We start from the raw sequence: 14,610 nt of genomic DNA, 5'->3' as shown, positions 1-14,610 counted from the left end.
ATTTGAACCCCATGTTGGGTGTAGAGATTACTTAAAATCTTAAAAGAAGAAGAAGAAGAAGAAGAAGAAGAAGAAGAAGAAGAAGTAGAAGAGGAGGAGGAAGAAGAAATGGTGAACAGTAAGCTATTAAAAATGGAGAAAATAATTATATATGCAAAAAATACCTTTGGATATTTCAAGACAGCATTTCTGCGGCCAAGAGGATGGGAGGATTATTTTCTCCACTATATCCCCTGTTATCCTTGAGTTTTGAATCCTATTGGTTCAAGTAGATTTCAATCATACATTCCATTATTTACATTTCCTTTAACACTTTTGTAAAATGTGAGGGACAGGTGGCTCAGTCGGTTAAGTGTCTGCCTTCGGATCAGGTCATGATCCCAGGGTCCTGGGATTAAGACTCCTTGTTCAGCGGGAAGCCTGCTTCTCCCTCTCCCACTCCCGCTGCTTGTGTTCCCTCTCTCACTGTCTGTCTCTTTCTTTCTCTGACCAATAAATAAATCTTTTTTAAAAAAGATTTTTGTAAAATGTGAGTTCAATTTCAAAATTAAATGAGGCAAAAAAATAAGAAAGTAAATTAAAAAATAGGTAAATATGTGGTGACGAATATTATTAATTAACTCATAGAAAGGATCCTTTCACAATGTATTTGTGATATTTGTATATCAAACCATCACATACACTTTAAATATCCTACAATTTTGTCAAATACCTTGGTTAAAAATTTTTGAATAAATAATACAAAGATTAAAATTGCCTAATTTACATATCAAAACATCACTTCATCTGTTGAATTAAAGTATTCATTATTGGAGGGCACCTGACTGGCTCAGATGGTTAAACCTCTGCCTTTGGCTTGGGTCATGATCCCAGTGTCCTGGGATCGAGTCCCGCATCAGGCTCCCTGCTCGGCAGGAAGCCTCCTTCTCCGTCTCCCTCTGCTGCTCTCCCTGCTGGTGCTCTCTCTCTCTCTGTATCAAATAAATAAACAAAATCTTTAAAACAAATGAATGAATAAATAAATAAAGTACTCAATATTGGTAGGCACACAGTAGATATAGCTAGTGGGGACATCATTTGTAAACAAACTTTCTGGAAACTAATTTAGGGTAGATGTGAAGAACCTTCTAAAAGTGCAGTAAATAAATAAATAAATACAGAAGTGCACATACTTTAACCCATAATTCCATTCTAGGAATTTATCCTTGAAAAAGTAAGAAGATGAGCCAAAGATTTATAGAATAAGACATTCAAATTGTGTAATTTATAATAGGCGACAGCACTGTAGGTAGCTTATATATTCAAACAGTGAATTAGATAAATAAAACACTATATATTCATATAGTGGAACAGGGTCCATTTTTTAAATGGTACATTTTAAAAATGTACCATGGGAGTATTATACCATAAAAATGCCATGGGAGTATTACACCATATAATCTTATGTGAAAAAATTGTATATGTAATTTAATTTTATTTTTCCTATGCATGCATAGAAAAATGCTAGAAGTAAATATATAAAGATGTTAACAGATGTTATCTTTTTTTTTTTTTAAGCGGAGAGCCTGCTTCTCTTTCTCCCTCTGCTGCTCCCCCTGCTTGTGTGCTTTCTCTCTCTGTCAAATAAATAAATAAAATCTTTTTTAAAAATTTATTTATTTATTTGAGAGACAGGGAGAGCAGGAGTGGGAGGAGGGACAGAGGGACAAGCAGACTCTCTAGTGAGCATGGAGCCCAATGAGGGACTCGACTCGGGGCTCGATCCCAGGACCCTGGGATCATGACCTGAGCTGAAGTCAGATGCTTAACCAACTGAGCCCCCAGGTGTCCCAACAGGTGCTTTCTCTTAGTGATAAGACTATACAGTTTTTTCTTTGTGCCTTCTGAATGTCTTAAGTGCTATAAAAGAGTATCTATCACTCATCTAACTGGGAGTGGGTGCAGCATGGAGGGTGCAGCACACTTGCCTTCTTCCTTCCATAGTAGAGCAGTTTAGTGAATTTCTCTACGATCTGTGCAGGTGTCTCCATGCTGGGGGGAATCTCCCCAGTGAGCAGGTTTGGGGTCCCTGAGCTCAGCACCGGCCAGTCCTCATCGGTCAGGCTGATGAGGTTGGCCACCGGCGGCTGCCTCTTGTACTTCTCCAGCTTCTTGCAGTCTTGCATCAGCAGCTCCGCAATGTCGGACCCCACCATGGACTGCAAGGTAAGAGGGTCATCCTGAGGGAGAATCCTATTGTCCTCATGTTTGCAGCCCCAGCACCAGAGCCCCTGCTTTCTCCATGAGGAGGTGTCCAAGCAAACACGAGACTCTCCTTTCTTGGATGGTTGTATTTCAACCTTCAGCTTCACTCTCATACACTCTCAGGTATTTTCTGCCTGGCGGGAGCCACAGACCCTACCAGAACTATGCACACTCTTACAGGTATAACCCAAGAACTGTATGATGACCCCAGGCCCATGGAGGAGGGCAGGGAAAAGATTATCGTTAGCCAACGGGGTGGACATCTGAGCAATTTTTTCCCTTAGCCCCATTCATCGCTTCTTTAATATTATGTTTCACAATCATGCAAAAAGTCATCTCTATCCCAGAGAGATTTCCACTGTAATCCAGCCCGCACCTGCCCACCGCTCAGGGCGATCAGACTTTACCCCGTTCTGCCGGCAAAGGAGAACCAACAATTGCCACAGTAGAGCCGAGTCTCTGCTCCTCTGTGTCTCAGATTTTAGGCTCTGAGCTGCTTTCTGCTGGCAAAATGTCATGATGTCTACCTTGTGTACATCTTCCCTATGGAGAGATTCAGGGAGAAAAGAGTGAGAGGCAGACTCTGTCTCCGCCCAGGACCACAAGCTTCCCGCTGCATTGTGAGGATGCCAGCAGAGCGGGGGCACTGAGAGAGAAGCCTCATAACCCAGGGCTGGGGGGCCGCTCCACAGAGATTCTCTCCATTTCACAGATGAACAAACTGAGGCCCAGGGACAGCATGGGACAGCAGGCAAGAGAGCACACTTTGGAGTCAGACAACCCTGCATTTAAATCCAGCCTGCCATTTCTCAGCTTATACAAGGTTCTTATCCTGTCTGAAACTCTGCCTTTTCCCTGAAAATAGGGATAATGAGAAAAAAAACTACTTCCATACAAAAGGAATTAGCAAATTTTTTATCGTATACTAAGTAATCAATAAATGGGCAATATTGTTTGGTCAAGGTCATTCAATAAAATCAATCACATTGGGACCAGCCCCCTAGGCTCCCACAACCAGCGCAGTGCTCTACCCCACAACCTGTGCTCAAGAAGTAGACTCAACGCTCACTTTTACTTGAAGGACCTGTCAAAATACTATGCGCTTGGGGCACCCAAGAAAGCTCAACGGGTTAAGCGTCAGCCTTCGTCTTAGGTCATGATCTCAAGGTCCTGGGCTCAAGCCCTGCTTTGGGCTCCCTGCTCAGTGGGGAGTCTGCTTCTCCCTCTGCCTCTCGCCAGAACCCCAGCCTGGCTTGTGCTCCCCCTCTCTCTCTCGCTTTCTCAAGTGAATGAGCAAACTCTTGAAAAAAAAAAAAAGTATGGGCTTTTCTTGGCAGCAGAAGCTTCAGGTTAAGAATAAGTTTATATGGTAGTGATGACATAGACAGGACTTCCTTACACTTAAAGCTGACACAGCGGTGTTCCGTCATTTCCCAAACAGCAAACTAAAACTCAGAGAGGACTAACTGACGTGTCTGCCATGGGACCTCTAGTTAGTAGGATTCAGGGACCCAGGAGCGGGGTCCTCAGACTCCTGCCAGGACTCTCTTCACAGCAGAGTGTCCTAAATATTGACCAGAAACAGGAGTAGGAACTCAGAAGCAGTTCTAGCTCAATCCTGCAGAGGGCAGACTTGCACGCTGTCCAGAAACTCAACCGGCACCAGGCTATTTCTCCCTCCAGAAAAAGGCAAGAATTTTTTTCCCACTCTGAACCACTAGGATTTCCCAGGCTGTGCTCCACTTTTCTACCAGTACCTATTAAGGACTCAGAATGGTAAAACCTCCTACCATATAGCTCCTCCAAAACAGAACTGTTTTCAGATTTTTAATCCTAATTCTTCTCTCTGCCCTTCAACTATCAAATTGCTTGTCAAAATGGCTCAGGCTACATTCATTTCTATCTTGTGGCACAGAATATTCTACTCCATGGGGGACAGACATTTTCTTTCAAGGAAGCCAAGAACAAATCCCCTAAATGCTGAGCTGGGCAGGCAGATTTGATAGGTTCAAAGCCCTCCCCTGGCAGCTTTTAAGATATTTACCTGATCAGAGGTCCTGAGAAAGTCCTCAGCTCTTCTTGTTCCTCAGAGTAATTAAGAATAACCTGGATCGAAAAATCAGATTTAGCGTTTGAGACTACGTCCACCCAAAGCCCCTGTCACCAAATCCAATATCAGAACCCATGGTTATGGTCCTATGATGTGGCTTAGAGCCTTGTGGAGGACACAGGAGGACAAAAGGGAGTCCTCCAGTTGCCAAAAGGGAGCCAACACCATTTCAGGAGAAACGTAACCTAGCATCACTTCTCTGAAAGAAGATCCCCACCCTTTCCTTCCCAAGACAGTCCCCCATTCACCAGTACATGGCCCCGTTCCCCCAAAAGCTCCCCATTCCCAGAGATGCCCAGGCTCAGGCAAAGGAAGCCAGAAGGCAGCTTGCCAGCTTCCTGGGACATAGAATGTCTCTCACCTCCATGCTGTGCAGTTCTACAAGGGCTGTTTGTCCATCTCTGGGAGAACTGGGACCCACACACACCAGCTGGCCTCCTGGCCCAAAACTCACAGGCACATGGGGGATGTAGAACTTCATGGGATCCTTGGGACCAGGCGCCGAGACAGCCTCTGCCCAACAGACACAGGCACACCCTGTTAGCATTGCTGCGACTGCTTGTCCTGACTGCAGGACACGGCGGCTGTGTTTCTATCTAGATCCCACCTGGGCCAAGATAAGACTCTGGGCAGGTGGCGTCATTAGAAGGAGTGTGCTCCAAGTCAGAATTCAGCCTCTCAGAATATGTCAGAATTCAAGGTGGAGATTCATTGGTTTGGTCCACATGGGAAAGCATGGGGCCCAGGCACCCCATCGTGGCAAGAGGCTGGTATCTCCAGTGCTGCCTCTCCCCGCCTGACCCTGCTAGGAGCAGTGTTCCCTTCCAAGAATCCACTCTGATGCAACCTCCAGTACAAGAGAAAAGGTGAGAAATGGAGCCAGAATGGCCTGTCTGCCCAGGAGACCGCCACGTGTAGATGAGGCAGGGAGCCACTCTCGGAAGGACGGAGGGAGGGTGACTTCCCCCGAGGTTGCCACCCAGCCCTCTTCTCCCCAGACTTCACCAGCTCCTTCGATGGTTCAGTACTCACCGGCCTGATCTGGACTCCAAGGTGCCGGCTCTCTGGGCTCGTACAGCTCTGGGGCATCACCCATGTACTGGCTGAGCTCGTAGGCGCTGGAGCTGAGCCCAGACTCATACTGCTGCAGAAGGTTGGACTCGTCGGCCAGGGGTGGCTGGAAGTTACAGATAATCAAAACACATGGGAAGAATGAGCAGCACTTTCAGAGAGATGGCCCTCCTGTGTGTTCCTCCAAAGCAACAAAATCGAAACTTTCAAAGGAATACCTCAAATGTGGATGTGTCGCAAGGAAAAGAAGTGCTCATTTAATTGAAGGAGTTTGTGAAAAAAATGAATGATGGCCTAGTGGAAAGAGTGTAGACCTTGAGGCCAGGGGACCTGAATTCAAATCCCAGCTTTGTCAGGGCTCCTGGCTGGCTCAGTCAGTAGATCATGCAACTCTCGATCTTAAGGTTGTGATCCTCACAGTGGGTGCAGACATGGCTTAAAAGTAAAATAAATAGATCTTCAAACCCCAGCTTTGTCAACACCAGCTGTGACCTTGGATGAAGGACATGGGCTGTCTGAGCTCAGCACCCTCATCTGTAATATAATCACATCTGCCCTGTGTAGGTAGAGTTCCAGTACTTCTTCATGCATTCATTCACCAACTGTTGAATGAGCACCTACTATGCTCTAGGTTCTGTGCTTTCCCTGGGGATACAGGTGTACAAGAAATTCATGGAATTTTATCCTGGGAGGATAAACAATAGATAGGAAAGCTCTTTGCTCACTGTAAAAGGTTGTGCTTACATGTGGCTGCTGTTCTTGTAGGCATATACTGCATGGTGTGTGCCCTGCCCTATTGTTAGGTATACAGATGAAAATGTTCTCGAAACACAGACAGCTCTCAGGGCTCTTGGGTGGCTCAGTCAGTTAAGCATCTGCCTTTGGTGCAGGTCACAATCCCAGATCTTCTCCCTCTGCCTCTGCCCCTACCCCTGCTTGTGCTCTCTCTTCTCTCTCTATTTCAAATAAATACATAAAATCTTAAAAAAAAAAAAAAAAAAAGCAGACAGATTGCATCATGAAAACAAAATTAATATGACTGTCAAAAATCAAGATCCTGTCTCTGCAGTATCTTAGAATTAAAAGATTCTAGCAATGTCCCACTTCCTGGGTAAACCAAAATGCCTGTCCCCTGGGGTTACTGATGACAGCCTCTCCTCATGCCCCACATCTTGGAGCGACTTGGGTGACACTTCCTGATCCAATCAATTTGAGAAAAATGCAAAAGGGCCAGATCAGGGCCCAGACCCATAAGACTGAAACAGGGAGGAGGGAGAAGGTGGAGGTCTGAGGGGAGGCTCTGCAGAGAGGGGAGAGTGGGACCCCTCCGAGGGCTGGCTGCTACACATCCCATCCCAAGGGCCCCGCCCTGCCACTGCCGCAGTGTCGGTTGTGACTGCCACAGCCCACAGCCCCCAAGTCACTTCAGACTACCTTATCCTTCTGGGTTCCAGGTAGCAGACTCTCCGGAACTAGGTCCCCAGGCCACTCCTGTCCAGTGTTAGAAGCAGCGCTGTCTTTATAAGTGTTCTGACCCTTGGATCTGCAGCAAAATGACAGCAGCAGGTAAGGGGGGTCCTGGGTTAGCCAGCAAAACTGAGCTGCTCTCCACGGACGCTGCTGGGCTACTAAGCGTGGGCAGCGTCAGGCTGGCCTGAGTGCCACAGGGAAAAAAGTGTTGCTCCCTTTACTCCCTGTCCACCCCCCCATCTACTAATATGAGAAAAACAGGAGCTCCTGGGTCCACGGAGGAGGGTTGGTCCCTATAGCCAGACATCCAGGACTGACTTAAATCAGAGCTGCTAGGTTGGCGAGGTAAAGGGACCGGGCCTCCTGGCATCCAGGCAGGTGCTTGTGCAAAAGGCTCCTTTCTGCTCACCAGAGCCCAGGGGACATCCCATCCTTGGGGCACTGGAGTGCACAGAAGAGAAATGCCCCAGCCTCAGCCTCAACCCAATTCTGGAAACTTACAAGACCTCCTCTGCTCTGAGGCCAACATAGAATTAAGGCCCTCCTGTAGGGTGAACCTCAAGTAACCTCACCAGGGCTCAGATGACCCCAAGTTTGGATGCTGTCCGTCAAAGTCAAGGCTCCACTGAAAGCTGGCCTGGGCTGCTCCACATCCCAGTGGTCGGGACAGAAGCAGACAGGGTAAGACCCGCCTAACCAAGCCTGAGTTCAGCCGCACCGGGCTGAGCTGGCCTTTCCTTTCATACTTACAGACTATTCCGGCTGTCATGATGCTGCTCAGTCAGGTACTTCTGATCTCGGTGGTCTTCCTGCCAGATATAAGGACTCTCTTGCCTTGGCACTGCACCCTCAGAGAAAACAAAATGAAGACAGGTCACTTCCTGCTCCTAAAAGTTCAGGGAGACCACAAGCCGTGGAGCTCCGTTATTGGAGCACCGCGGCTATGAAAACGTATTCGCCAAATTGGATACAATTGGGAAGTGAGAGCTGACGATGGAGCACAACGGCACGCCCCTCAGTCCGTCCTGAACCGATGAGCTGGGCTCCATACAACTGTCAGAGCACAGGGATCGTGTGGATGCGCGTTCTGTGTGCAAACAGGTTTCCCTGGGCTGTCAGGTCAGAAACTGCCAAGAGCACACCCCTAGAACCTTACTATCAGTGACGGGAATAAATTCCTGTTGGTGCACATTGGCCACCCTCAAGGTCGGTGACGATGGGACTCATCACAGCCCAACCGCACACTGGACAACTTCATTATTAAGAACTGATTTCCCAAAAAAAAAAAAAGAACTGATTTCCCGGAGGACCTGGATGTCTCAGTGGGTTAAGCCTCTCTGCCTTTGGCTCAGGTCATGATCTCAAGGTCCTGGGATCGAGCCCCACATGGGCTCTCTGCTCAGCAGGGAGCCTGATTCTCCCTCTCACTCTGCCTTCCTTCCTGCCTACTTGTGATCCCTATCAAATTAGAAAAAAAAAAAAAAAACTGATTTCCCTAGTTAAAAATAGAGCTACTGTCTGACCCAGCAATTGCACTGCTGGGTATTTACCCCAAAGTTAGAGATGTCGTGAAACAAAGGGGCACCTGCACCCCAGTGTTCACAGTAGCGGTGTCCACCACAGCCACACTGTGGAGGAAGCTGAGATGTCCTTCAACAGATGAATAGATAAAGAAGATGTGGTTCATGTATACAATAGAATATTAGCCATCAGAAAGGATGGATACCCACCATTTACATTGACGTGGCTGGGACTGGAGGGGATTATGTTAAGTGAAATAAGTCAATCAGAGAAAGACAATCATCATATGGTTTTGCTCATATGTGGAACATAAGAAATAGAGCAGAGGACCATAGGGGAAAGGAGGGAAAACTGAATGTGATAAAATCAGAGAGGGAGACAAACCATGAGGGGCTCTTGACTCTGGGGAAAAAACTGAGGCTTTTGGAAGGGGAGGTGCGAGGGGAGATGAGGTAACTGGGTGATGGGCATTAAGGAGGGCACATGATGTCACGGGCATGGGTGTTATATGCAGCTGATGAATTACTGAGCACTACCTCTGAATCTAGTGATGTACTATATTGGTTAATTGAATTTAAATTAAAAAGACAAGAGAATTGACTTCACTGTTACTTGGTTAGAGACTATAAACTTGGCTATAAGGAGTAGAAGAAAAAATGTGGATGAAGTGGAAACTGGCTATAATCCCATTAACGTGATGGTAGGTCCAGTACTATCACCACCACGTACAAAGAAAAATGACTCCTTTCTGTCTCTTCTCCTCAAGACATCCAGCAGGAATGTCTTTGCTGTGACCTGCTGTGGCCTCTGCAACCACGAAAGAAGTGAGTGAGGACAGGGATTCCACTTCAGCTGGCCAAGGTGGGCTCTGAGCAGGCCCCGTCTACCAGATCAGCTGTGTCGCCCCGTGGGCTCCTTGAAGATTACTGCATACCTCTTTCTTCCAGAAGCTGCTGCGGGTGTCCATGATAGTAATAATTTCCATAAGCATATTCTTCCCTTAGGGCTGGAGAATGATAGCTCCGATACGGATCCTCGATGCCTGGCCTAAAACACCACAAAGAAGGCCAGCTGGTCAAGGGCGAGTGTGGTAAAGAGAGAAACCGGTGTAGGACTTGACAACTTCACAGGACAGAACTGTGACCTCAGTCTAGAACTGCTTTAAAACCAAGTTAATTCTAGAGCCTATAAACAGAAGATCCAGAATCAGAGCAGGAGTAGGGCCTTTGTTTCAGAACGAGGCTGGGCTTTTTATAGCAAAACCATAGCCAAACGTCTCATTTTCCTTCCCCATGACTCCTCCTTCTCCTCAAATACACCCAACGAAGTGACGATGTTATGTTAGAAAACCCTGCCCTGATTTTTTTTAAGATTTTATTTGTTTGTTTGTTTGTTTGAGAGAAAGAGTGAGCAAGTAGGGGGAAGAGCAGAGGGAGAAGGACAAGCAGACACTACACTGAGCACGGAGCCCAATGCAGGGCTTGATCTCACAGCTCCAAGATCATGACTTGAGCCAAAATCAGGAGTCAGATGTTCAACCAACTGAGCCACCCAGGCGTCCCTACCCTGTCATGATATTATCTTAGAATACCCCTTCCTCAGATGACTGTGTAGGTGTCCAATATGCCACTGTAATTCCCATGCACGTTACGTACAGATGGAAATGGGATGAAGAAGTCATGTTGGACTGTCTTAAATCTGATCGCCTTTATTGCCTCTGCCCTTAACATCCCTTCCTTTGAGAATTCACTACAAGAAGATTGGGGAAAGGAATGCTGTGTTTTTAGTCTCTTTATCAAGTAATAATTCTTTAGTATTTCACAGGAGCAAATGCTTTATAGTAACTGTCACAATTTCAACCTTAAATCTGTAGGCAGGTGAATATCGCCTCACTTGGAAAAGCCGAAGTGAAACATAGATGGCTTCTAATATTCCATAAAATATTAAATCCTCTGCTATCAATTAGAATTCAGGAACAGGGGGGCACCTGGGTGGCTCAGTGGGTTGAGCCTCTGCCTTCAGCTCAGGTCATGATCTCAGGGTCTTGGGATCAAGCCCCGAGTCGGGCTCTCTGCTCAGCGGGAGCATGCTTCCTCCTCTCTCTCTGCCTGCCTCTATCTGTCAAATAAATAAATAAAATCTTTAAAAAAAAAATTCAGGAACAGGAATTCCAGATTCTCCTAGAATTACTTCACTGAGATTTCTTTGTTCTGAACTTGGAGGCTGCAGCCTTAGACCCGCTTTCTCTGAGGTTGATTTCATTTTCTAAAACGTTCCCCTGTATTCATCCAACACATATTTGTTCCAGGGGTCTATCACACCCTAAGTTCTGTTGTAGGCACTGTGTCTCTTCTTGGTGCTGATGGTGTCAACGCTCACAACGCTAAGAACTTTTTTTTTTTTTTTCGCTAAGAACTTTTTATAGGAATTTCTAGGACAGACTTTTCCGAAATCTACAAATATTACCTTTTGCAATCGCAGAGCAAGAGGGAGTCATCTTCTGCCTTGAATCCGCCGTTCTTTCTACCCCCTGCCCTGGCCCCAGCCCCCAGTCACACTGCCATCGCTTCTTTAAGAAGCCCCATGAGGGGACAACAAGGAGGGAAATACTGTTTACAGTCACCGAACTCCAGGTTGGGAGAGGAACGTGTTTAGGGAAGTCCGTGTAATCGGGTAGAGAAGGAACTAGAAGAAAAAGAGCAGGAATAAAAGGAAAAGGAAGAAGGAAAGGAACGATCTATTCAGAAGCACTTAGGAGTTGGGTGAATTCCAAGCTCCAGAGCCATACCTTGAATACAACTGGCCGGGATAACCACCTTCATAATAGTCAGCCCCGGACACAGGCCAAGGCCTTTCCCCAGGCCTGGATGCATAACGAGGCTGCTGGTGGTCTGTCCTGGGGTCCTGCTGTGATGCGGGGCTCCTATGGGTGTCTTGTCGCTGATGGTACCTCTCTCCATTGTGCCAAGAGTGAGGAACGGCCCGATGAATTCCCTCTCTCTGAAGCCCTCGGTCTGGATCCTTTGCTGGAGCTGTGGGCCTCCCCCGTGGCTGTGGTGGCCACTGGGGAGCCCAAAACTCCATCCTTGACCCTCAGAATTTCCCTCGTATTTTTAGTCAGTTGTATAGTTATTTCTTCTTCCTGCAGACCAAAAACAAAACAAAACAATCACCATTTAGGTTTATATCCAAACATGATGACTGAGTAGGTTTTGCAAAAAAAAAAAAAAGCACCTATGGTCCTCAAAATCTTTTTTTCTTTTTTCTTTGTTTCTTTTTTCTTTTTTTTTTTTTTTCCAAAACTTTTATCTAAAACAAAACACATAGACATGTCTGGAAAAAAGGTGAAGCAGATACACGAAATAAATAACAGGCTAGGGGTGCATGGGTGGCTCAGTGGGTTAAAGCCTCTGCTTTCGGCTCAGGTCATGATCCCAAGGTCCTGGGATAGAGCCCTCCATCGGGCTCTCTGCTCAGCAGGGAATCTGCTTCCTCCTCTCTCTCTGCCTGCCTCTCTGCCTGCTTGTGATCTCTGTCTGTCAAATAAATAAATTAAATCTTTAATAAATAAATAAATAACAGGCTAGACAATTATGTTGATGTTGCATTAAAAACTAAAAAGTGTCTTTGGAGCAACAATAGATGTGGGAGGCAGGGGAGGCAGAGAACAGGCAGAGATAAAGCTCCAAAACACTAGCAAAGTATTCCAATTAAATACATGTTTGTTTATTTATCCCATCAGCAATGATTCCTTCAGCAATTACTGTGGAAGCCCTCGGCTATCAGAGAAATAGGTGAGCTGAGAGCTAAGCCAGAGTTTAAACCCTAAGTCTGCCACTTATTCACCAGTTAATTTTCTCAACCCTCAATTTCCTTGAGAAATAGAATGGGTAGCTTTGCAGGAATATTGTCAGAGTCAGTGATAACTTATGCAAAGTACCCAGCACACTGCCTGATACACAGTAATTTTTCGTTTTAACAGTAGTTGGTGTTACCAGAGATAAACTAGGGCAGTACGAATGGATGAAGACATTTCCCAAACAAAAAGAAGCTGCTTAAATTGACCTTAAGAGACCTCTTTTCTGAATCCTTAACCACTTAGAAGAACAAGGCTTTGTAATGCGGCATGGTTGTCTCTCCTCCAAGAGAGTCAAGTTTGGGATTGTTCTAAAGACCAACTAGACAGCCATGTCTCCGTCATATTCCCAGCTGGGAACTTTTTTTATTAAATTTTTTATTTTTTATTAACATATAATTTATTATTAGCCCCAGGGGTATAGGTCTGTGAATTGCCAGGTTTACCACTTCACCTAGCTGGAAATTTTTAAATCTGGAAGTCTTCCAGCGTCAAATTAATTTTCCCCACTTATTTTTCAAGATGAGAAATAGCTCTGAAGACGTTGTCCTCCAAGTTCTTCTGCCCCTGTATCACAGAGGAGCACCTGCCTGCAGCTGTCTCAAAGAGAAAGCACGCATTAGCCCTTACTGGTGACTTGGGGATTCTCCTACATCAGGAGAATACATTAGCTCAGTCAGACCCCATGTTTTTTTCTCTCGTGGGAACTGTTTAAGGCTGAAAGATTCCGATCAAATACAGTTAACTCGCTCCCACTCCTGAAACTCCCAACCTAACATAAAAACATTGTATCAGAACATAAGGTCAAAGGGTATATGTTGAAATCAAGATTTCACTGGACTTGAAAGCTGTGAACCCAGGGTCCACAGCTATGAGCCAAGAGCTGCGAACAGAACATAGAGAAGAGAAGTGCTTTCTACCTCAAGACCAGTTAGAGCTCAGAAAAACTCATACCTTCCTTCCTGTGTCAGCCCCCTCCCTTGAAACCAGCCAGGTGCCATGCAAGCCTTTTCCAGCAAATCCCAGCAAAAGCCAAATTCTCCAACACAGCGAAAGGGTACATGGGCCTTTCCATGGAATTTAATACCACTTGGACAAAAGTAAACTCAACAAGAAGGAAGCCTTTTTCGCCTTGTCCCCGGATTTTTTCACTAGATAGCCCTTCTTCAGTCGCAGAGGCCCAATACCCCATCTCATTGCAGAAATCACTGCATATCAATCGCTGACATATCAACTCCCATAGGTTAGACCTCAGGTTATCGTTAAGGACCCCAAATGAAAAGCACCCACGATTCTCAAAGTGGAGACCTCAAATCTACATTGACAAGCCACACTTTTGCATTCCTGTAAGTGACCCTCCCTGGTCCCAGCAAGGGTGAAATTGCCTTTCCTAATCCGATAGTACAGCACAGTCGAGACAAAGAGAGCAAAAGAGCTAGCGTCCCCACGCACCTGCTCGATGGCTTCCCCATTCCTCCAGTGCCGCTTCCTTCAGCACCCTCCAGGCCCAAGAGTGTCTCTCTCCTCTTGGGGAATGTCAAAGTCCAGGTGCCACATCTACCAAGACTCACCTGGCCTTCAGATCTCCAGCCTGTCAGGTGTCTGTTGCAACCGCCAGCCTGCATAGAGTTGATTCACGAGGGTAAAGTCCAGCCCCACTACCTTGGTTGGTCGGTTGGTTGGGGACAGGGCTGCCCGGGCGCATTTGCTCAGAACCCTGTGGGAGGCTGGGGCTGAGCCCATGTCACTTGCATCCAAGTCCCAGAGCAAACAATGAACAGAGACAGCATGGATAGGAAATGCAGAAAGCCTGAGGCAGCCTGGCCAGGAGAAGCGCACCACCTCTGGGGTGTTGACTCAGGGCTCTGCTGCTGCGGGCTCTAACGCTCATCCTCTGAGGCTGTTTCCTCCTCTCTTGATGACGGATAAGGGGAAGGGGGCCCTGGGTGACTCAGTAGGTTAAACATCTGCCTTTGGCCCAGGTCTTGGTCTGAGGGTCCTGGGATTGAGCCCCGCATCATGCTCACTGCTCAGCAGGAAGTCTGCTTCGCTCTCTGCCCCTCCCCCCTCTCTCACTCTCTCTTAAATAAATAAAATCTTTTAAGGAGGGCGGCAGAGCCCTCAATGGTGTGTAATCACCTGGTATATCTGGTTCAGGGTTTTCTCATTATTCTTTCTTTCTGTTGGGTTCTGGTTGTGGCGGCAGGTAGAAGGCAAAATGAATGCCTGATATTGATTGAACTAAAGGCATTGAGAAGTTTTCTATTACAAAAAGAAAATCATTGTTTGCATTTTAAAAATGCATTTCTTCAGGCAAACATAGAGAAGCTTATGTCCG

The 14,610-nt window shown here is 46.4% G+C and overlaps 1 protein-coding gene across 1 annotated transcript in view; it reads right to left on the bottom strand.

Annotated features, from left to right (window-relative positions):
* The window catches only part of SEC16B (SEC16 homolog B, endoplasmic reticulum export factor), a 40,410-nt gene extending 26,519 nt beyond the window's left edge, over positions 1–13,891 (bottom strand). The window contains exons 1-10 of the mRNA XM_032318907.1: positions 13,725–13,891; positions 11,205–11,558; positions 9,351–9,463; positions 7,646–7,736; positions 6,860–6,968; positions 5,387–5,531; positions 4,716–4,867; positions 4,289–4,350; positions 2,652–2,787; positions 1,968–2,198 (exon numbers count right to left, since the gene is read on the bottom strand). Coding sequence (XP_032174798.1) covers positions 1,968–2,198; positions 2,652–2,787; positions 4,289–4,350; positions 4,716–4,867; positions 5,387–5,531; positions 6,860–6,968; positions 7,646–7,736; positions 9,351–9,463; positions 11,205–11,500 — 1,335 coding nt within the window. The 5' untranslated portion in view covers positions 11,501–11,558; positions 13,725–13,891. The remainder of the gene's footprint in view (positions 1–1,967; positions 2,199–2,651; positions 2,788–4,288; positions 4,351–4,715; positions 4,868–5,386; positions 5,532–6,859; positions 6,969–7,645; positions 7,737–9,350; positions 9,464–11,204; positions 11,559–13,724) is intronic.
* Between the last annotated feature and the right edge of the window lie 719 nt (positions 13,892–14,610).

Source organism: Mustela erminea, chromosome 17, assembly GCF_009829155.1.
Source record: "Mustela erminea isolate mMusErm1 chromosome 17, mMusErm1.Pri, whole genome shotgun sequence".
NCBI classification, from domain to species: domain Eukaryota; kingdom Metazoa; phylum Chordata; class Mammalia; order Carnivora; family Mustelidae; genus Mustela; species Mustela erminea.
This window is presented reverse-complemented; position numbering and strand designations above follow the sequence as displayed.